At 37.8% G+C, this 22,674-nt stretch overlaps 1 protein-coding gene across 15 annotated transcripts in view; it reads left to right on the forward strand.

The window, feature by feature from the left end:
- Positions 1-22,674, forward strand: part of SYNE1 (spectrin repeat containing nuclear envelope protein 1) — a 322,241-nt gene that overhangs the window by 5,661 nt on the left and 293,906 nt on the right. For all 15 annotated transcript variants that reach the window (XM_074862820.1, XM_074862818.1, XM_074862830.1 and 12 more), the window contains exon 2: positions 3,799-4,067. In XM_074862820.1, the coding sequence (XP_074718921.1) occupies positions 4,004-4,067 (64 nt within the window). In that variant the 5' untranslated portion in view covers positions 3,799-4,003. The remainder of the gene's footprint in view (positions 1-3,798; positions 4,068-22,674) is intronic.

Consider the following 22,674-nt stretch of genomic DNA (forward strand, 5'->3'; position numbering starts at 1 on the left):
TTCTAGCTGCAGGAGTTCCTTAAATTTATTACTCTGCTTTTTGTCTTCTCAAAGATCTCTTTTTGATATGTCCCAGATTAGAAACAGTCCTTCCACTGCCTGCCACCTGTCTATTTCTTCCCTCTCATCAATATCTTTACTTATTTATCCTTGTTTGTCTGGAGTTTCTTTCTCCATTGTGGCTATAATGGAAGATTATAGAAGTCTAAAACTCTTCAGGTGCAGATATGCTCTCACATCAGTAGCAATCTTCCCCAGGCTGCTATATGTGGCATTAACCCAGTGTCGTGAGAATCTGCAATTTGTGCCAACATGAAGGACAGTCAGAGAATTTTTTACTGTTTTTCGGTAAGGTTTATTGTCAGCCATTGTTGCATATCTTATATGTTGTCTGCACCTAGCAGATGTCTCTCTGGTTTTCTGGAACCATGCTACTGACAGGCCTGTCTGTTTTCCTTTAATATATTTTATAAACTTTAAGAACTAAAAGACAAAATGCAATCTGATCTTACCAATGGTGCTCTAGGTTTACCAATAAAAGGAAAATATATTCCCTTTTTTAATTGCAGATAATTCAAAGCACTCCCGAGCACAATGAAAAAATGAGAATTACTCTGGGGACCTGGAAAAATTAACCTGTAATAGATCTAGTGTTTTTCTTATCTCTTCCATAGAACAGACATCCTACTTTTCTGGCATTTGAAGAGACAATACAGTCCAGAGAATTGTAAATTGCATATCACTATAGCAGATTGCTAGGCCTAATCGTTTTTATATGAGATAAGTAGTTCACATTTCCTCTTTTCATCTAAAAACAGAGTACTAGGATATTAATATAAGAAAATGGTATAAGCATAACTTTATGCATTAAATCCAGATAAGTGGCAAATGCAATAAAAAATTTATCTAATTTATATGCAAAACCATTTCATTTCACTCTTGTGTATTCATTCCCTGTAAGGACCAAAAAATTAGTAATTAATAATAATGAATAATCACTTGTTGAATGCTAAAGCAGCTCATATAGTCCTTCAGGTTTATTGCAGGCTAAGATTTATGAGATTGAAGCCATACACTTTTTAAAAAACCTGTACATTTTGAAAACATATCCACCTGAAGATACATCTTTGTGTCTGGCACTGAAATGAAAAAGTCATTCCATTTATTACAAATTATTTTGTGTAGCAGCTATGAGAATATTTAATTAATATTTTAACATTTACAAATCTGAAAAATACAATCTTTTGATAGGAAAAAAGATCTTTTGTTGCAGGCTTTAGCTATTTCTAGAAGTCAGGAAAAATTTCTTCTCTGCATTACATTGAATTCTGACTGTGCATTTCTTGTTCTATGGAGCTTTAGATGTTGGCTGAAGACAGGTGAGAAGGGTATGTGAAGCTTTGTTTCATCTGTTCCACTGATGTCTTTACTATGCTCTGAGCTGTGATTTTCTGCCTGTGGAGGTGACTATGCATATGAGAATCTTTCCTTCCCACCTGTACTAACTTAGTGTATTCTTTAATTCCCACTTCTTGCAAAGGAGCTTTTGAATGAGGAGCCATATTTAGAACCGCAGATTCTTCTTATGCAGCATATAATTTAATATCAGCTAGATAAATTTTTAATTGCAAGTCTGCCATTTATCTCTGTACAGTGACTCAGCCTGCTGTATGAGTAGATTGAATGTATATCTTCATTACAATTTCCCAGAGACTTTTAACTTGGAGTTGGATCAGCATCTTGCACAGCTCCTCTAAATCTGCTCATGTACAGCTCATTTACACCAGCTCCGCCACGGTGTGAGTGGGCTGGTATTCTGATATTGTTGCTGTTAGCCAAAAAACAGTCAGACGAGGCATTTTTAATACCCCTTATCTCTGCCCAACAATTAGTCTAGCAGCTTGCTATTAAAAGTTGCTGTACCTCACTTCCAGTACTGCTCAAAATGTTATCAGTGTCACTGCTGCAGAAACAAGGCTTCATTTAACCCACTTTATTGCAAATATTTCTGGTCTGGATGCAGTTAGACAACCTCATGTTTCATTTAACTATTGCAGAGCAAACAGTTCACCAAGCTGACATATGTGGGCACAAACAACAGAAAACCTCCTCCTGCTCACTGTCCACCAAGTCAGGCTCTTTTTGGTGTTGGCTGTGGAAGAGAGCTCTGGTTGCTGATGCTCTGTGTGGTGATTCAGCAATGCTAGGGGACCATCAGCCCCAGCCACTGTTTAAGCTGAGAGATGTGATGGTGGCACCTTCTCGTGCCTAGTGGTCACAAGGATGAGGCTTCCTAGATGCCAGGGTGCCTTTCCATGTTTGAGAAATGGTGACTGGTATGCACGGTCTCTGTGCACCCAGAGAAGGGTACAGGGCAAAGCCTGAAAGGTGGGAAGGCGAAGGCAAGGGAGGAGGCCCCTGAAGGAGGGGAAGAGAGCAGGGATACGAGCGTGCAGATGTCTTGTGCAAGGTGCAGACATGCAAAAATAGTAGTAATGTGGCTGGAGTAGGTCTTGGTACCAGTCTGGCCATGGCACATAAAAGCGCAGCCCATGCACATGGGTGGACTTTAAAGTCTGTTCTGCACCTTGATCCATCAGAAGCGTGCTCCCCTCAACTCCACTAACTTAAAGCCAGCTTGGGTCTGCTGATCTGAGCAGCGCTTGTGTATCCAAAATACAAGGTAAACATACAATGAAAACAGCAGTAAGCAGGAAAGCAGGGACTTCCTTGGGTCAGGCAGGGTTTGAAGGGTCGGAATAGGAAATGTTGAAATGTGATTTCCCCTGGAAGCCCTTTACATGTTGACACAACTCTGTTGGGACAGTTCAGTGTGCCTAAAGCTGTGCAGCATAACTGCTTGTTTCCATGACATTGGGGCACTCTATTCTCTGACAGACTTTGGGGCCAGGAAGAGAGGAAAGTGTGCAGCGCCGGTAAACCCACTCATATTTGTGATATTGATCAACTGCATATCATCTTGAATTTGGGATGCACCCAGTGTGTGTAGTATGAATCCAATTATTCTTGGTGTCTATACGCTCAGTTCATTCTTAACAGGGAAACAGGTGCATACATCCACAACATGTACTTGTTCCTCAGAAGATAAGATGTTACTGATAATATTATCTGAAGAATCTAATTTGGGTTTCTTTAGACCAGTTTTATAGTCACATAGATCTTACTATAGTTACAAATGTTAAGTTCATGTAGCAGTTCTAGTTCACAGCTTTTGATGTTAAATGACTCAAAATACAACATCATACACTAGAAAAGTGAATGTAAATACAATTTTATTTAATAATAAAGTATATGAATCTCAGTATTTCAGATCAGAGCACATGGTCCAGTGGAGTTAGGGATTATCCGGATCAATGAGTTACTATTATATGCTCCTTTCTAGCATGATGAAATAGAGAGTTGTGCAGATTTTGGACTTTACAAGTGGTTTCATTTTTCCTCCTTTATGCTTAATGTTATTTATGTTAAGAAGTATTACAGTATTACTTTTAATATGTATAACATTATATTTTTTTCTAAAACAACATCCACAAGCATCCTCAGGAAGGCATTGATGTCTGGTGCATTGCCAATTGTTTTTAATGATTTGTTTTTGCAGCTTCATTCCACCGATGATTGCCAAGCAAGCTTTCAGAATTAATTGTGTCTCTGGCTGGAGTGTACGCTATGGGCAAAACATACCACCTTTCACGTGTTAAAATAGTTATGAAGACTCAGGCTTCTTAGTTTTGAAGAGCTGGTAAAAGTTTCCTCTAAGCCTTGGTACTTTCCTTCCAGGCGCTGAGGTTGCTTGCTGGTGCTGTTCCGGGCCCTGCGAGGGCTGGCGCTGGGGCAGAGGTGCCTGACTGACTGCCCCAGGCATGCTGTGCCAGGGCTGAAGGTTGAAGGCTGAAAGGAAGCTGTCCAAGATCCCCACCTCGCCAAGGACAGCGGCTTGCAGGGAGAATTCTGTCAGGGGAAGTGGATTCGCTGCAAAGAGATCATGGCCTCATCCCGACTAGTGGCAAGATCTAGAGATATTGCCAATGTCATGCAACGACTTCAAGGTAAGAGACTGACTCGAGCTGACGCACTTTGACATCCATTCATAAATGGAGGTTCCTATTTTTTGCTATAGTACGCAGTCAGGACAATATTTCTGAAGTTCAATAACTGTTCTAAACTTATCTACCGGAAAATATTCATAGTGTATCTGGGGCTCTGATTATGAGTCCTTTGGTATAGCATTAATAGTGGTGTTTGAAAGCAGCTGATATGAATGTGGATCCATGGGACAGGGCACTGAATTGAAGATTATGAGACTTTGGTTCTGTTTCTCCCATGTGACCTGATTGTGCATCAGTTTTCTTATAGAAAAGAGAACGCAAATTATATGTATCTTCTTCTCAGCTGTGAAGTCTACAGGTAGAACTGCGCTACTGATAATCTAGTATTTATTAGTTTATCAATACTTGCTGTCTCCAGACGAGAACTGCACCTCATTATACTAAGCACTGAAGAATTCATAGTTCAATGAGCTAGTTATTAGTGCTGAAGTTGGTGACCTTTTAGATAACATATCACAGGATGTCTTTGCAGCATTCATTGAGTATTCATTATGGGTTTAAGTTCTTATAATAAAGCATTATTAAATAAAGTTATTGTCTTATTTTTTTAGACATTATACACCTAAATGCTGCAGCTAAAAGCTTGCATTCAGAATGCATGTTATTGTTCAAATGATACTGCTAGAAACTGGAAGTGCTGCTGTAGGTTTCACTCCTGTTAACTTTTAAACTTGATCATAAATCCCTGACCTCTTCCTTTCTTCACACACCAGCTTCCCCTGACTTCAACAAAAGCTCGTATGTACAGAACCCTTGCTACCCCCTTCTGCATCTTCTAAATCTGGAAGCTTTATCTTCCCATGGCTTTTACTTCCATTTATTGTTTTTCAGTTCAGGTTATCTGAACTCATCTTCCCAGCCACCAGCTACAACTAGCGCACATAATTTCCATGTAGCCTCAGTAGGTAAATATAAGAATAAATAAAGATTCCGAGTCAATGCAATTTAGACCTGCTACAGCACTTCTCCAATTCCAAAATGCTTCTGCTTGATGTTACTCAGCCTTTTGTACAGTTACTATCTTTTTCCTTTCTATTTTTGTGTCTGCTAATTCTTAGGTCACAATCTTGGACAGTGGTTGTTCAAAGTGCCCACAAACATAGAGCAAGGAAATATTCCCTGCCCAGAGAATTTGTGGTTTAAACATTAGGTTAAGACACTCCAGGTAGACACAAACAAATGAGAGAATAGAAGGGTACAGTGAGGTAACCTTGCTCACAGAACAAGGGGTTTTAGTACACTGTGTATCTATATATGCATCTATATGTCTGTATACTATATATTTTAAAGAAGTCATGTTCTTAATAAGGATTCCAGAAAAAAAATAATGAGAGATTTGAAGCAAGAAATTAAATAATTATGAAACTGTGAGACCTTCTGAGGAATATGAAGAAATGCGTGCAAGAAACGGCAGAAGTGCTCAAAGGTTATGGAGGCATATTGCAAAAGAAAGGATCAGGGAGCTGAGCTGTGTTCAGGAAAGATTATCCAGCCTGGTACTCTGAAGCAGTGAGTAAGGAGGATGCTACAGGAGGTATTTACAGAGCATGTGGACTACTAATTATTAGGCTGCTATGTACTAGCTTACTAAACATCTGTAAAGCTGTTGCTGACAAAATGGCTGTTCTGTTTATTTGCACTTTGTTTTCTTTACATAATTGTTTCTTATTTTTATGTATTTTGCTCTGATGAAATCTGATACATAGTTCAGTCAGCTACATGTTTGTGTTTTTTTTTTTTAATTAAGCAAAAATAATTAAATGACCTCTTAAGTGAAGATATTTTAAAAGAAAACGTACGAAATAAATGCAAATTTGGCATTGCATATTAATTTGAAGTCATACCTATAACTGGATTCTTTGCTTCTCAGATGAAATCAGTTCAACTTGGTATTGCTGGGATCTGAGTTTTACTGCAGAAGCACTACTTCAATAAATCACCTGTGCCAAGACTGGAGTACTTGAAGCCTGTCTTTTTTTAGACTGTAGTTCTGCATTATGGATGAGCAGGCGATCTGCACTGCGACTACCTTAACCCTTGTGAATTAAGGTTGCTTTACCTTTCAGAAATTATAGTCAGCTGAAATAGGAGCAGGTATGGACATAGGAACATATGGACATAGAACACAGAGATATTTCTTGGCATGCTTGCATGGCAGCCCAGAGTCGGTGCAGTTGGAGCTGGATGTGTAGCTCAAGGTGAGAGTGGAATTGACAGTATTCACAGTGTAACAGGAACAGAGATGGTTTGGGGGATCCTCAGTCAGTGCCGAGGAGCAGTTGTGCTTTACAAGCCCTGCTTTTGTAACTGGCTGTAAGCTGAGGCAGAAGAGTTCTTCTTCTGTGACACTGTCAGAAAACACTGCAAGATGTCAGTGCTGGGACCTCGCCAGCATTGAGGAAGAGAGGTAAAGCAAGCTGTGCTCCCTCCTCCACATTGTTTCGTGTTCACCTCACGGGCTTCCAGTAAGTGTGATGGGTGTGTATAGGAAACACCAGAAAAATGCTACTCTTCACTGGGATGCTCAACACCAGTTTCGATACTGTAAGTGAATGCAATTATATCAGCTCTCCTAAAACCTGTCAGCAACAAAGTTGGTTCTGGTGTTTTTTGGTTTGTTTTTTTAAATAAATAAAAAATACTTCCAGCCACTTCCCTTTGGTGACTATGACACTTGCAGTACACTCTGTAAATGTTACAGAGTTTTGGAATAAGACTGCATATCACTGCCTCAGAAATCCACTTGGGACAAACAATCATAAAGATGTGCAGGGTGCTGGACTGGGGGTTTGTATGCAAGTGTTTATGCAACCTGTCTATTATCGCCCTCTACAACTACCTGAAAGGAGGTTGCAGAGAGCTGGGGATGAGTCTCTTTAACCAAGTAACAAGCGATAGGACAAGAGGGAATGGCCTCAAGTTGCGCCAGGGAAGGTTTAGACTAGATATTAGGAAGTATTTCTTTACAGAACGGGTTGTTAGGCATTGGAATGGGCTGCCCAGGGAGGTGGTGGAGTCCCCATCCCTGGAGGTGTTTAAGAGTCGGGTCGACATAGTGCTGAGGGATATGGTGTAGCTGGGAACTGTCAGTGTTAGGTTAATGGTTGGACTAGATGATCTTCAAGGTCTTTTCCAACCTAGATGATTCTGTGATTCTGTCTTCCCTGTGGTGCCCAGGCAAAGTTATTTTTCAGTATTACTCTCTCTGCCCAGAAGAATGGAGAATCTGCACCTTTAGTCCTGGCCAGGCAGGGCACAGGAGAGAGGTGGCACTGAGAATAAGCTTTACCATCTCTAACTTCATCATCCCTGTATCCTAATAAAGATTGAGACATAGGGCTATTCATTATATCTCAGTCTGCACTCAAGGGAGAAAGACAGACCCCTCCAGAAGGAGTGTGATCCCTTGTCACTTGAATTTTAATTAATAACAGTATGTGTTTGAAGTAAAAATCCTTCCTATTATATTTTAATTCTGGGAATTTTATAACATATGTAATAGGCAAGGGTTACAGAAAAGAGTGGCCTTGCCACACTTAAATGGAGAAAAGGTTGGTGGCTCTGAGGAAAGGTCAGTATAAATCCACAGAAGTCACAGTCGCCCTCTATCTCATTCTTTTGCGAGACGCATACCCTTACCTGCATGCGGTATCTTCCCACTAGCTTCCGCTTGCTGCTTATCCCTCTCTCAGTGCTAACTGGAACGGTGCTACCCTGCTCGGTGCTCAGCGGCTGCCAGATCTGTCCTGCCTGGCTCAGGCAAGTTGGGCTTTCAGGGACTTAAACAGTGGTGTGACTACTACAGGAACGAACGCAGACTAAGGCAAGTGTTTAAGAAGGGTGTAATTAATTTTCTTGAAGTGCCTATCTCTCCTCACTGGCTGCAGAGATGAGAGAGTATAGAGATGACACCCTAATTTTTGTTGCTGAGTTTAAGCATGAGGAACCCAGAATGAACTGATGTCATCCTTTCATGTAATTGTCTTTGCATAATTTATTCCTTGCTAGCAGAATTCAAAGTTTTCTACAGTACCTTATGCTTCCTAGTTTACATTGATATTATAAAAGCACTCACAAAACTCAAGTAGAACTGGTGTACACCACCACTTTGAGTTACGTTCCTGGGATTGTCTTCTGGATTCCTCAGGGAATTAAATGCCCGGTGGCACAAAAGAACTGCTGCTTAGCCTATAGGATGTGCAAGTTTCACTAGCACTATAGCTGGTCATACATTAAACATTCTTACAGCATTTTAATAGCTGCAAAAATCAAAGTGAGGAGTGCCAGAAAACAAGCCAGTAAGTCTCTTACGTGTTCATAGTCTCTGCTGTCATGAAATTCAGTCTTTTATGTAAGCACTGCACTGTTACAGGCAAACTGCAGTCATGCTCATGCTGTTCTGAAAAAAAAGGGAAAAAAGACAGTGTCCCATTCTTCTGGACCTTCTCACTCCTGTATGCTGACTTGCTCTTACTGGCTTGTACAGTGATGTTGAACAGTCACTGTCTCATACTAGCACTGCAGGCTTTTCTCATTCCCATTCTATTTGTTTCCTCCAATTTCTCCTTTAGTACTCTGTGTTGGGTAGAGATTTTTCTGAGCGGTATTGCATTCATTATTGGGTGGTCCATTTAGTCAAGTAGGACATTTTTGTCCTTATCTATAGTGGATGACAAAAATTCAGTCTGCACTACAATCCTAATATATATGCCACCCCAATTATGTTCCTCTGGTATCACTGATATTTAGAGACTGTTATCCATTTTAACCCCATTCAGTAAAACCAGTTCTAGGGTGTACAAGGTACAGCAAGTTAAACAATATAATGTTACAGGACAATCACTTTGTCTTTAAAAAACTCTACAAATTATATGAAAGCATAAAATATTTCTTCTCAATCTTCTGTTTGGTTCTGGGTTGCACCACTGCTCTTATCAGGCTCCTAAACTCATTCTGGCTTGTGGATGTGTTAGGCTTTTGTAAACTCCCTGTAGAGGCACTTCATTATGTAGGAAAAGCTATGGTGGGAAAGCAAACAGCATGGACATTTGTGAAGACCTGCTATGATGGAAAGGAGCCGTAGTTCTAGTAATCCATACACTTTCAGTACACACATGTCAAATTAAAGTCCAGTCCTTGTTTTATGTAAAGTTACATGCAACTGAGTTGATCTGTAATTTTAATGCCTTCTTTATATTAGCACTATTCACAGAATGCTGTGGGTTGGTTTTCTTCTGGATTGTCCTTCCTTCCCCTGCTCCTTTCCCCCTTAAGTTTTGGCTCTTCTTTTCCTTCCTTTTGCATTCTAGCATTTCTTTTCCATGCCATGCTAGCAGTAGCTATTAACCAAACAGTAGATTTTTTTTCTATTTAGCTGATAGGTACTTTGTTAATATGTACCTTTACTGGTATTTTCCTTTTGTTGTTTTCTAAGTCAACAGTGCCAAGAGCCACAGTTTAACATTAAGCTAAACTGATTTAACAGATACCTGCTACCTCGCTTCACTTTGTGCATATTCCCAACTGTCTTTACACCAGTACTCTTCCTCCTCTTACTTTAGACCTGAACCAGCTGAAAATTGGTTTGTAGAGGTCAGATGAGCTCCTGGCAAAAAGGCAAGTGGCAGGGTCTCCCCTTTCAGTGTCATTTACTGTTTTATCATCTGCAAAAACAAACTGAAAGATCACATTTGTAAATGTGAGTGCAATTGAAAAGGTGTGCTTTGTCAGGAGGGGCGTGCTGTGTACCTTGTACAGTTGAGTTTTACCCCCTCATCACAAATACCACCCTGGTTAAGGTTTCCTTCTGTCCAGTTTGCTGGTATATACTGGTTCCATGTAGTCCTGCTGCTGCTGCCCTTTCTTTGCAGTCTTTCACTCTCTGAAATATCAAAGCTCGATTCCTGCAGCTGTCTTGGGTTTAAAAGATTCTTCAGTTACAGAAGATGCCATTGTAGATTATTAATCTCTCAGGTGAGCAAGTCTTGTAACTAAGGCAATTCATTACTCATTGACAATGCATTAAGGAGGAATAGACTCTTTTGACTCTATTGACTCTGTAGACTATATCACCTGAAGGCCAAGTAAATCTAAATGATGAACTTGGAATCTGAGTAACATTACAGCCCACGTGTTACTTAACAGGAGGAATTCAAGCAGGATTTTTTTTTTTTTCCAGTGTGAGAAGATTTAACTTGATACTATTTCAGAATAAAATGTTGAAACATAAGGCTTATATGTGAATGTTAAGACAGCCAGAAAAAACATCATAGCTGAAAAGAAAATCATTAAAGGATAGAAAAGAAAGAGAAAAGAGATCAAGTGTTTTAATTTACTATAAGAAAAACATGTGAAAGGGTTAGGCTGCAGCCAGGGGTATTCAGGTTAAATATTAGTTAACATTGGATAAGGAAAGTTGCTAAGGCTAGCTGTAAAATCACCATTGCTAGAACTATTTAGTCCTGGTTTATGCATATGGAAACAAGTCCTGTAAGAATCCACTTCAGGTTCTTCTGACCCAGGTATCTGATAGTAATAATCTGATGTATTGCTGGCAAAGATAAGTTGTGAGCTATCTGTAGGTATTGCAAAAACATAGGGGAGAGGATACAATCAAAACATTTCACTAGTAGCACAAATGACTGAAGTATGCACTGAATTCTAGGTATCACGTTGTATTATTATGTTTTGTCATACAGAACAAAAAGTATGTTAGTGAAAAGAACCATATGATTTTTTTTTTTTTTTTTTCTGTACTTAGCTTTCATTTTGTGTTCTCAATGAGAACACAGTCCTGGCACAGTGTGTGCAATGCAGCGTTTGTTTTAGTGAAGCATGGACCTATTTTTTTTAGAGTTTTTACTTTGTTAACAAATCCCAAGTTAGTAATTTAAAATACATTTTTAATTTTTTTTAAAGTTAATATTGCCATCTCATTGCTTACACTTTTTTACTGCTTTTTCTTCCAAAATTAATAATGTAATCTAAATCAACATATTCCTACTTACTTTTTTTTCTTGCTTGCACTTTTGATGATCACAGCATGGTTCTCGTGGTTGGTAAACTAATCTGTTCTCCTCTTTCCATTTGGTTGATGGTCAACCAGGATACAAAGCACTAAAAATCACACAGGTGGTATAAATGATAAACATATATTTGCATTTGAGTTGCTATTCAACATATTTTTTTGATTTTCATCTGGGATAAAGTATATATTTAGAGCATAAAATGGTTGACATGGTAGTATCTCACACTGAGATTTCTTTGATTTGATTCTGGAGGAAGGCAGTTCAAAAATTGAAATTCTTCTCATATGCTACTATTAAAACACTGAGGACAAAATTCATTACACAAAATTCAGGAGGCAAAATGCAAGAGGAAAATCTTCCTTGGATCATTTTATAGGCAGTGGTTAAAAATGGTACTTCTGAAATATAGTGGATATCCAAAATATATCAGGCAAATTGTGTTTTATACGAACCTGTCTTCAGCAGCTCCACTCTGCTCATTTTAGTTTGGCAAGTTCATATGTAGGCATCCACACTGCAGCTGTTTAATGTTGGTTGTGATAAATCCCTATCTGAGGCTCAAAAACTGTTTTCAGTTAAGACTTTATCTTAAAATAACATCTGCCATATTTGTTACTGGTGTGAAAGGGGTGATATTTCAAGAAGTCTAAATAGGAACAATTATGTGTCAATTTTGAGGGTTTAGTGAAGATAAAGATTTTTGAGAAGGAAAATATTACAGTGATGAGTATTTTTGAGAGCACCCTCTCTATTCTGACAGGCCGCCAGACAGACAGTTATTTTAGTAATACCATTGGGTTGGGGGTATCAGGAAGCAGAATATCTTCAAAGTACTATGATGTCAGGTTTTTCTGTGCAGGTTATGACATTTGTCATTTGTCTGTTTTGTGACATCTAATTAATTTCATGTTTATATTATTGTATACTGCAGGCTTGAAAAAATAAACTTTATCTTCTCACGGCTGTGCTGTAGTATCTTCCTACAATATATCTTGTACATTTTGGGTTTTTATTAAATTTTAACTAGCAAATTGTCATCATCATAAATAACCCTCTGTTTTAGAATGCCACATCTATTGTTTTTGAATACTAGAGGAACTGAAAATTACAGGAGAACATGTCTCTTGTTCCTAGTTACTAATTAATAAACATTAAAATAGTTTTGTAGAGGAACTATTGGTGGTCATGCTTGTATACTGATGTAGAGACTTCTGTAGTGTAAAGGCAAAATATTTCAGTGAGAAAGTTCTACTGTTTTCCTGTAATTCTGTTTTGCTCTCCAAGCTTCACCACCTTTAATTATCAGGGTGATAATATACTTCAGAGAATATACTTGCAGGTATATAAAACAGACAGATAAAAAATAACACCTAACAATTATTAGCAATTTACTCCACAAACTATTTCTAGAATGCAGTTTTTATTTTGCGGTTTAGACTTCATTTGCTTAAAAATATCCTAGTTCGTCACAAAGCTTCTCCTTGTGAGTCACATCACATAATTCTAATTTTAGACTCACACTGAGGTTTTTTTGATAGCAGTTGAATGTATCCAAGTGAATCGTCTATTACTGTGTGCAAGAAAACAGGCTGCTTGCTCTGTCTTTCATCTAAGATGAGAAGGAGCCTTATGAGGGAAGTGTCAACAACTTATTAAGAATCCAATAGTCTATTTAAAAGAGGAGAAAGAAAAAGAAAAAATCACACACACAAAGAGCAAAAAAACCCATCCAAACCACCAAAAAAAAAAAACCCCTAGCTCTTTGGAATTTATTTCTTCATAGTAAACTAAGAAGAAATGTTTGAAATATGTTAAATTTCACAGGAAGTTATAGCTGATTACTTAATTGCACAGCTAATGTTTATATTCAAATTCTGGTTGCTTGGTTTTTGGGGTGTATGTTTTATTTTTCTAATTTGTTAGTAGACTTTAATTTGGGGGTGGTCCACATATAATACTCTTTTCCAAAAGTGTGTGAAGGAACTAGGGCTAATTGTAAAAGCTAGCCTCCATCCTGTCCATTGAAACAGATACTGGTTTATTTTGGGTTCTCAGTGGTTATTTTAATTCAATATCAGAACTGTCAGGGAACTAGTAGAAAAGCATCCTGATATTTCGGGATAAGTAACCTCCAGGTAAGTGTGGAAGAAGGAGTAATGCTGAGTTACTACACAGTGAAGACAGTTCCTCTTAGGCTCCAGCCCAGCCTCGGCACAGCCTGCCTGGAAACCAAGATCCCACACCTCAACCTGCTCACCCCTCTCTCTCTGGTTTACCTATCTCTCATGCTTTCCCTGCTGAGGAGTCATTGTTGTTAATGTACAGTGTTGTGAAATATTGTTTGGAGTTTCATTATGTGGAATGTAAATATTAACATGTTAAAAGACATAATTTGTGAAGCTTCTTTTACTGTAATTTCACTTGATTTTATGTAATTGCATTTCAGTATTTGTTGCATAGTCTTTAGTACTTTTAAGAGGATTATGCCCTCACTGTTGCACATTGGTTTAAGTGTCTATGGAGAATGTATGTAATCTCTGTAACAGTTAGGCTTTGACACAAACCTGCAAAGCCTATGAAACTCCAAGCTGAAGACTCACTGTATTAACCCTGATATGAGATACATCTGGAACATTTAATAACATCTTGTATCTACATAGCTGTTGCTGCAGAATGAGCGTTTCAATTTAGTTTACCCAAATCACCGAGTTTCTTTTTCGCCATGCCAGTGTAATTCCCAGGGAAAATTCATCATCCCCTTAGAGAGATGCTGAAGGCCTGTACAAATGTGGTGTATTGTTCCTATGGTTTCTGCACCTTACTCATACAGGCCAGCTGGTGTAGACTGTCATAACTGCATAGACTGCCATGCATACACCAGCTTGCTTGGAGGTTATCACCGGCATACCAGGAGAGGTACAGCTTCTTCACTGTATAGCGCAGGGACAGTATGTCAGTGTGGACTTTCTGTACATCTTTACTCAAGACGCTATTGCGAGAAAGCTGCTCACTTCCAAACCTTGTGAATGCAGCAGCTGTTCTGTAAAGGCTTTATCTTAATCTCATTAAAACAAAGGAAAAATCTTCTTTCCATAAGGTGAGGGGAATGAACTATAACAGCAATAGTAGGTGAAGGGTATTACTGTTAGCTTTCCAGTCTTGGAGGGAAAAAACCCCCTTACATACAAGATCACAGTATTCAAGAAGATAAGAGGCCAAGCCAGTGTAGCAGAGCAAATTATTGCCTAATATTTTGCCTAATAGATGAAAAAAAGAAAAAGGCTCACTTAGGAGTGGAGACAGTAGTCTTCAGACTTGACTGTTCATAAGAAATTAGGTTTTTGTGGTAAATGGAGATTTTGGACTGTGCTTTCATTCTCCCAAGGAAATTAAAGTAAATCATTATTACAGTTGAGCTTGTGTAAAGGCACATCTCTTCATTCTCTTTGTTTTGGCCAGGGTTTCTATGCTGTTGTCTCACTTGCCAAGACGTCCTTGGGCTTTTCCAGGTTTAAGTGGTGCAGCCATTCCTGGTACTGAGTCAGAACTGAGACTGCAAACTGGTGCTTACTTAGTAGGTAGTTGTAGTTACAGATGAATTTGCTCTCTTACTTGACTCCTGATAATAACAACAACAAAAATATCCCATCTGTTTAGGTCCACTAGGTAGTCCAGAAATGCCACATGGTTTTTCAGGAGAGAGTCAAGAATCAGCATCACCAATTACAATAGTTATAAGCTACTAAGCCAGTTACTGTAGCAGCCAAATCATTCTCTGTTATTGGTCGGATTGGCAAGTACTTGAGTGCTGTTTTGCGGCCTGGATGCTGCTATTCCATTCACACACTGCTGAAGCTGATGGGCCTTGTTACAGTGAGAAGGACAAGACAGACCTTTTAATGGAAGTCACAAAGCTTGTGCTCCCATACAAATGAGGAGAGAAATGTTCGGGAATGGACCACTCACTGAGATTTTCAGTCCAGCTGGCGTTTTTCCTCCAGTGGAGCGCATTGTCACAGAAACTCAGGACATGGTGGGGTGAGGTGATGCTTAAGGAAGCCAAAAGTCAAGTCAAGGTTGTGGACAGGAGAGACAGAGGTGAGACCATCCAATGATCAGTCACAAATCAGTGAAAAAGCAAATGTGATCAAGCTGCCGTGTTAGCAGAGGTCTTCTGAACATAAAACTTTGTTAGCAGACGTGAGTTGTGGTAATAAACCATGGATAATCATACCCTGGTTTGAGACTGATTAGACAGGACATAAAGCTAATTAACCTGGATTTCTGGCTGCTTTGCATTACTGAAGTTGTGCAATGCAGGAAGAGTAAGATTTGAAAAGACATTTGGGTGCCTAGAGCTAGATATTGCCATAAAAAGGCATGATGTGCATTTTTCTATACCTCTTCATACGCCTTTCTTCAACTTCAAAGACTTAAATACTTTATAATCTGATCCATATACATACAAATAAAGTGGATTAAAAATCTTCAATGGTATTAGCATTCAGAAATTAGAAACATGTTATTTGTAAATGTATTTAGTACCCTCAACTTAGTTTCTAAACCTAAATACTTATTTATCAGCAGTTGTGAGCTAGTCAGTGGGCTATCCTGGAACTACTAATTTTGTTCTTTAGTGCCATGTCCATTATATAAAAGTAAAGCCATGTGACAACCTTGTTTACATTTCTAAAATATATATCCATCCTACCAAAAAACAATAGCTGTAATGAAAGATTGGATTGCTGCTTTTTCATTCAATTTAAACCTTTTTTGAATCCAAAGTTCTGAATCTTACTGCTTTCTGATTCCCAAGGAGACAAATTAATTTTGCTTTTTTCTGGCTGAGTGTCTCAGGAGCAGAAAACCCACTGCTTCTCCATCGCAATGTATCGTGGAAGGGAGAACACTTTAGTTGTATAATCTGCTTTCTTGGTCTTGCTTTCCAGAATCATCTTTTGTTTGGACATTTTGGTGAGCTTGTACACAGCCTCATTGCATAATTCTTCTTTCATAATCCTGAGCAGGCCTTTTCATTTGTGTGGTTACTAAGAAAGCTGGAGGTGTGACCAACTGCCAGAAGTGATTTGAATAAATAAAAGGAATCATGGACAGTTAATTGTTGTGTTTACATCTAGTTTCTAAGAGACTAATAGTTCATGCTTACTGTCTCTGTGTACTTGTATTTGAGATCTTGGCCACATTTAAATTCTGTGTTCCCTGGGGAAACTTGTGTCTGCACAAAAAAATTACACTTAGTATTTGTATTTATCAGTAAGAAGTCTTCTGGTTTGAATAGGAAGTGACATATATTTATGAATGAGACTCGATAATGGTATGCCATTGTGCTAATTCTTACGTAGTCAATTTTTTTTTTCTACTTTTTGTTTGTTGGATTTTGAAAGAGGTATGCAAATATATAATGAAGTAGCACATTTTGACCTGTGAGTGTGGTAAGGATAGTTAGTATCACTTTCCAGATGGGAATTGAAACAGGTGGTGGTCTCATTCTCACCCACTACTACGAAAGTGTAGGATGCAACATGGCCTTTACTGAAGTCAGGAAGAATGAATCAGTTCCTAAAACTGTACTGAGTTGGTTAAGTACCAGCTTGGATCTACAAATCAGGTGCAGATCTATCTACAAGTAGAAATCAGGTGCACATGTACCTACCAGTAGCTAGTAATAACGGTTTCTGTTTATTATTAATAGCTGGTTGTTCCTATTGAAGGCCCAAAATAGTGGGAACTGTGTAATCAGGAATAGGAATTAGCTTGAAATTTGGCTTAAAATTGCAATTTACATATTCAGCAGCATGTTTGAAGAGTCATACTGTGTTTCAACAGTATTTTCTTCAGGTTTTTTAAGTTATACATTAGTAACCATATAGTTTCTAAATTGTATAGGCTGTAGTGCTTTTTAAAAAAATAAATTATTCTTGGCATAGTTAAAATGGAAAACCTCATAGTCACAAATATGCAGCTATTTAAGACAACAGGAATGACAATACAATGATTGTTCTCCAACTGAAATGCAAACTGTCAGCAGATCTGTATTTTGAATGAGACCAAATCTGGAATCTATGCCATTTCTCTTACAGATTTCAGTGATGTAGTTAATTAACATAACATTAGTGCCACTGGGTAAGGAGCTCAGGTTATTCTCACAGGTTTATGATGAAATTTAAAAACTGAATTATGGTAATGTCACAGGTAATGTGAAAGAAAGATATAAACAGACTTACATGAAAATGTGCATTAAACTTTCTTTGTAGGGAAGGAAAAGATTGGAGTCAATTGATCAAAATTCTGGACACTTAGCTACTTCTTGTTGCCAAAAGAGAAAGTATAAAGCACAGAAATCAGAGCTCAGTAGAAGATTAAATGGCCTTAAAGAGAAAAAGGCCATTTCACAACAAAAAGTCTTTTCATGCTTTCTTTGCATCTATTAGCAAGATAAACTTGTAATTAAAAGTTAGGTAAAAAGCTATGACTAATGTTTTCAAGGAAACAGAACAAACTAACACATAGGAATACACATAGAAGTGAAAGAAAGAGTGAAATGAAAGCAAAAGGAACCCATATAGCCTTCTGACAAGCAGAAATATTGAAAAAAACAATAGTGAGGAAAGGAGATTGGATATTGAGAACAGCAATAACATTGCCTTGAAAAATGAAGATGGAGAGAGAAGACACTTTACATCTCTAAACATAAAAAATACCATACCGAGTGTTCCTGGTTGTGAACTCTCTCATTCTCAGTCAACATCTAAGAGCGTGTTTGCCCTAAGATTTGGTTTTATTCTAGTAGTTTATTGTGGAGGCACTGTACTGCTAGCAAAAGACACATCTGTATTCCTCTGAGGATCTACCTCAGTGAGAAATCAAACCTAGATTTCTGACTATGGTCTTGGTATTCTGTCAAAGTCTGTACACTCAAAAAGGAGAAGTCTTTCATCTGAATTAGTAATTTTAGTTCTGAGTACAATCTAAATGTCTATACCATCATTACTTGTTTGCTCTCTCTCAGGATTTGACTGTTAATTACTGGGTGATGGGTGGATGCTGCAGTGTGCTTCCCTGATCCTGCGGCATTCTCTTGCACTTGCTCTGGCGATGAGTTCTGCATTATACAGCAACAGCTGTTCATTAGTCTGTTATAAAGAAGTACCTCCATTTCTTCTCTCTTCCTGATAAAGGGGCCTTGTTTTCTAGGTCATTACTTTAGTTTCTAAATAATTTGAAGCCCTGAATCCATTTAATTAAACTAGTTTCAGACTAGTCAATTGTTACCTTCTGATTTTCTCTGGCCACTTTTACTAAAACCTATTGCTTGGATTCATTTACTCTTTCAAAACTTCCAATCTCCTTACATCTTTTACTAATAATTAACTTGGATGAAAGAAAGTTACTTTAACATTTTCTAAATTTCAACATATTTTACCTTTTCACTGCAGAACCAGAAGCAGAAAGAATTAAAAGCTTGTTAATAGCTGATATTTGCATATAATTAAGACTGTGCAGTGATTATTGGTTCAGTTTTATTTTTAGGCATTTTCATCTAGATTTATATTCTGATATAGAAACATTTAACCTGAAATGCTGAAATCTAAAGATACAACTCAGTAGCTGGTCACTGAAAGCCATATGCTGCATTTACACGACCTCTTTCATTCTGTCTCAGACCAGTGCTACAGGATGCTAATAATCTGTTCTCCAGAAATCTTTTTTCCTCAGTGACTGGACAGAATTGGTGGCTGATTGCCAGCAATGCTGGGCATAAGCTGCTTTGACAGATTTACCCTTTTAAAGGTGGGCTTTATTTGGAGGGAAAATTGTCTCATTTCCCACACACACAAAAAGCAAAGCCAAAGAAAAAAACCCTTCAGAATGAGGCTGAGATAAATCTAGTGCTAAAGAGAAAAAGTCACTATGGCAAATGAATTCCAAGCTTAAGATTTTTAAATTCACTAGGTCTCTGTAACCACAGTGAGGACTGGCTGTGCTTTGCTGTTCATCAGTAAAGATAAAATCAAATTAAGTTTTTTGCTAGTGATATAATGTATAATCAGATGTCTCTAGTTTCCCTTTCCTCACCCATCCTAGCATCAAAATTAAGAGAACATATACATCTAAACTTTTTCCAGCACTCACATACAGATTGAAAATATAGTCGGTATACTAGTATAAGCCTTTTACTGCTGTATAGAAAACATGCAGGGCTTGCAGCTGATGTATTGTCCTTGAGGAAGAGCCTGGGTAATTTGTGAAGGCTGAGACAGATGTTTTGGAGAAGCTAGCACAAGATGCACCAGATAAGACTGTGACTTAAATGGAAAGAATTCATAACTGCAAAGACAGGAGAGTATGTGATCACCTTGTCCTCATCACCTACATAATTTCAGAATTCAGTCCTAAGTTATGGTGTGTCTCTTGTGAGCACGTAAAAGTGAGATGTGGAGTGGAAAAGGGCACAAGGAATCTCTTCTCCATTTGGCAAATATTAGCAGGTTGATTAACTTTACAGTGAAGTCAATGTGTGTGTGTTCATAGATCTGAAAGGCTGGATGCCTATGAAGGGACAGACCTCAAACTCTCAACTGAGCAGTGAACAGTGCACTTCACCATTTTTTTCTTATGCTCAAAAGGTAGTTGCAGCTTGGGCACATGCTACTTCAGGTCATCTGGACAAAAGGTACACAAGACTATGCAGGGAAAATGAAAAAGGGGACACATAAGGACATAAAAAGGAGGAAGCTGACCAAATTAATAAGTTCCTCTTACCTCTTTTGATGAGCAATTCGCATTTTGCAAGTCAAGATTACCTAACAGAGTAAATTTACAGAAATACCAGAAGTTGCTCTCTTCAAATGGAACATCTCTCAGCATGAACTTAGGGGAGCCCAGATATAGTGAAACTATACTGGAGGGGAAAGTGAAAGTATAACTTCATAGTGTGGATTTCAGTGTTTTACGGGCTGCATGTATTTGGACTTGTTGGCAGGAGTTTGTATGGATGGGAATCAGGAAGAGATCTCTGCTTGTTTACACTCTGCTAATCAGGTTTTGGGACAGCTTGAATATTGATACTTGGATAGATACACAGTATGATAAACTCATCTTAATTTTTGTACTGATTTTTGTTAATATGAATACTGTGCTCCTGCACACTACTTTCTGCAAGTCTTGGGTTCCTGGTGGCCACTTTTAGATCTTCAGTCTGGAATTAAAATCTTAAGCAGTGTAAAGTTGGAGATTTGTTCTAACAGATTAATATGTAAATCTATGTGTGTGTCCATACATATACACACATAATAAAGCAAGACACAGATGTTTCAAGTCCAGTTGATCAAATTATTATCTAAACCAAAAATGTTTACTACATCCCAAATATAAAATAAGAGTACTTAAAGGAGTACATATTTCATTATCTAATTGGCAAAGCCTGAACACAGCAAATGTAGAAATGCTGTGACACTATGTTTAAATTAAGTACTAAAACCAATTGAAACACCTTTTTATTCCTTTTGATGAAGTAGAGCTCTGCTGACAAGCAATAGCAACATATTCATAGCAAATTCATAGCATTGTATTGCAATTATATGATCATCACTACTATGTTATTTAAGTTTCTCCAAGTTTTTAAGGCATTTATCTTTACAACATCCCTGCTTGGAAGGCAAACCACCTTTTTTTACATACATGGAGTAAAGACAGTAAAGATCTGCTTATGAGTATATGAAATACAAGAGATGCAGGCAGAAGCCAAGTACCTGCAGCTCCAGATTTCCATGCTTTTCTAGAATTATTATGTAATAATTATGACTGATAAATAAACATGATAAACACATTTCTGTATTCATCCTGCATCTCTGTCATATAGTAATGTGCAGTGACATTACATTAAAAAAAAAAAAATTACTGGGAAGTGCCACCCCATAAAGAGCCTCACAGACTGTAAATACTTAGCTGTGGAAAAGGCACTGACCCCTCTCCTTCTTTAACAAGAGCTGTAACTGAGGTCATCGCTGCCCTTTCCAGTCCATGTGGTACTCCACCCATACGTTGTTTTCATGAAGAACTTGAAATCATGACAAAAACATCAGAAGGAAATGATGCTTGTGTTGAATTTATGTTTGAATTTTTGTTTGTTTTCTTGAAAGGAGGTTCTTCTTCAGATGATGGTTATTTTTAGTGCTTATGAAACCAAAATACAATGAACACTGGATAGAGCCAGGAAAGCTGTGAACAAATAAGGTATTGGTGAAAACTTGCAGACATAGAATAACTCAGTTGCCTTTGTCCTAAGCACAACCAATTCCAGATATTGGCTTCTTCTAAAACAAAACTATTCTGTTGTTGGGAGATTGTGGTGTGGGTGGGTGGTCTTTCCTCAAGAGATCAAACTGTCTTCTGTAACCTAAGGCAAATGTTTCCCCCTATATTTAAAAATATCGGATTTTGTCCTGTTGCAGAATCCTATTTACTATATGCATTGTCAAATTAAGCCTCAAGATAATTTAATAATGCTACTGAGGTTTTTATAGTATTTTTAAAATATTTTATGATATGCTATACAGTTTGAAATTATATATTTTTTTATACAAGCCCGATACAATTTAGGTTTCATAGCTGCCTTAAAGTTCTCAGTATGAAACTCTCCTCTGAAACCTGAAAAGAGCAGAAGAGAGCAGAAAGTTCCACCATCTGTTAGCCACTGAGTCCAGTGACTGTGGTAAAATTTCTGTGGGCAGTATTTACCTTCAAATAATAGTCAGAGTTAGTCTTAACTAAATTGCAAAGTCTCCATATACAAGCTCGTGGTTTTGTGATTTTTCGCTAGATATGATCTGGAAACATCTTCATGAAATTCTTTGTTCTATCAATTATGTAGTTAGGAGCTGTAGATGAAAAAATAAGTTTTCACTGAAAGAATCTAATCTGAATTTGCAAACTATATGTAAACACACCAGATGACTTTAGAAGGAGAAGATACTGTCTTTCAATATTTTTATTGAACCAATGAATGGCATAGATTCTTTGTATTTGTGAGCTTTAGGAAAAGGTAATTTCAAAAGGGATTTCAAAGCTGAGAGTGTCAACTGCTTGATACTGTGTGATGAGTCAGCCATTTGAGGTAGGCCATTTGAGTGGTCTGAAAGCAAAGAAAAGCAAGAGAAATAAACTATATGAAAGATGAGATTGCTATAAATGGCAGTGTAGGAACCAATGACAATTTAAAAGATCTATGGAGAGCCTTGTTTTTTTAAAAAAATATTATTTTTATTTGAAATGGCAGAAGAATAACAAAGAAAGTATCAGGGAAATCACATTGTCAAAGAGATTGCTGAAGAAAATTATTTTAGTAGCTGCATGCACATTCATTAGAGAGCACAATGGGCTGTAGAAACAAAATACAAAAAGAAGGTGGGTTTGGGTAGGTAATAGATAGACCCAGCATGGACACACGTATTGTCTCTAGGGGAAGAAAGAATGTCTTTGGTATTTTAAGATGGTGT

This window comes from Strix uralensis, chromosome 3, assembly GCF_047716275.1.
Source record: "Strix uralensis isolate ZFMK-TIS-50842 chromosome 3, bStrUra1, whole genome shotgun sequence".
Lineage (NCBI taxonomy): Eukaryota > Metazoa > Chordata > Aves > Strigiformes > Strigidae > Strix > Strix uralensis.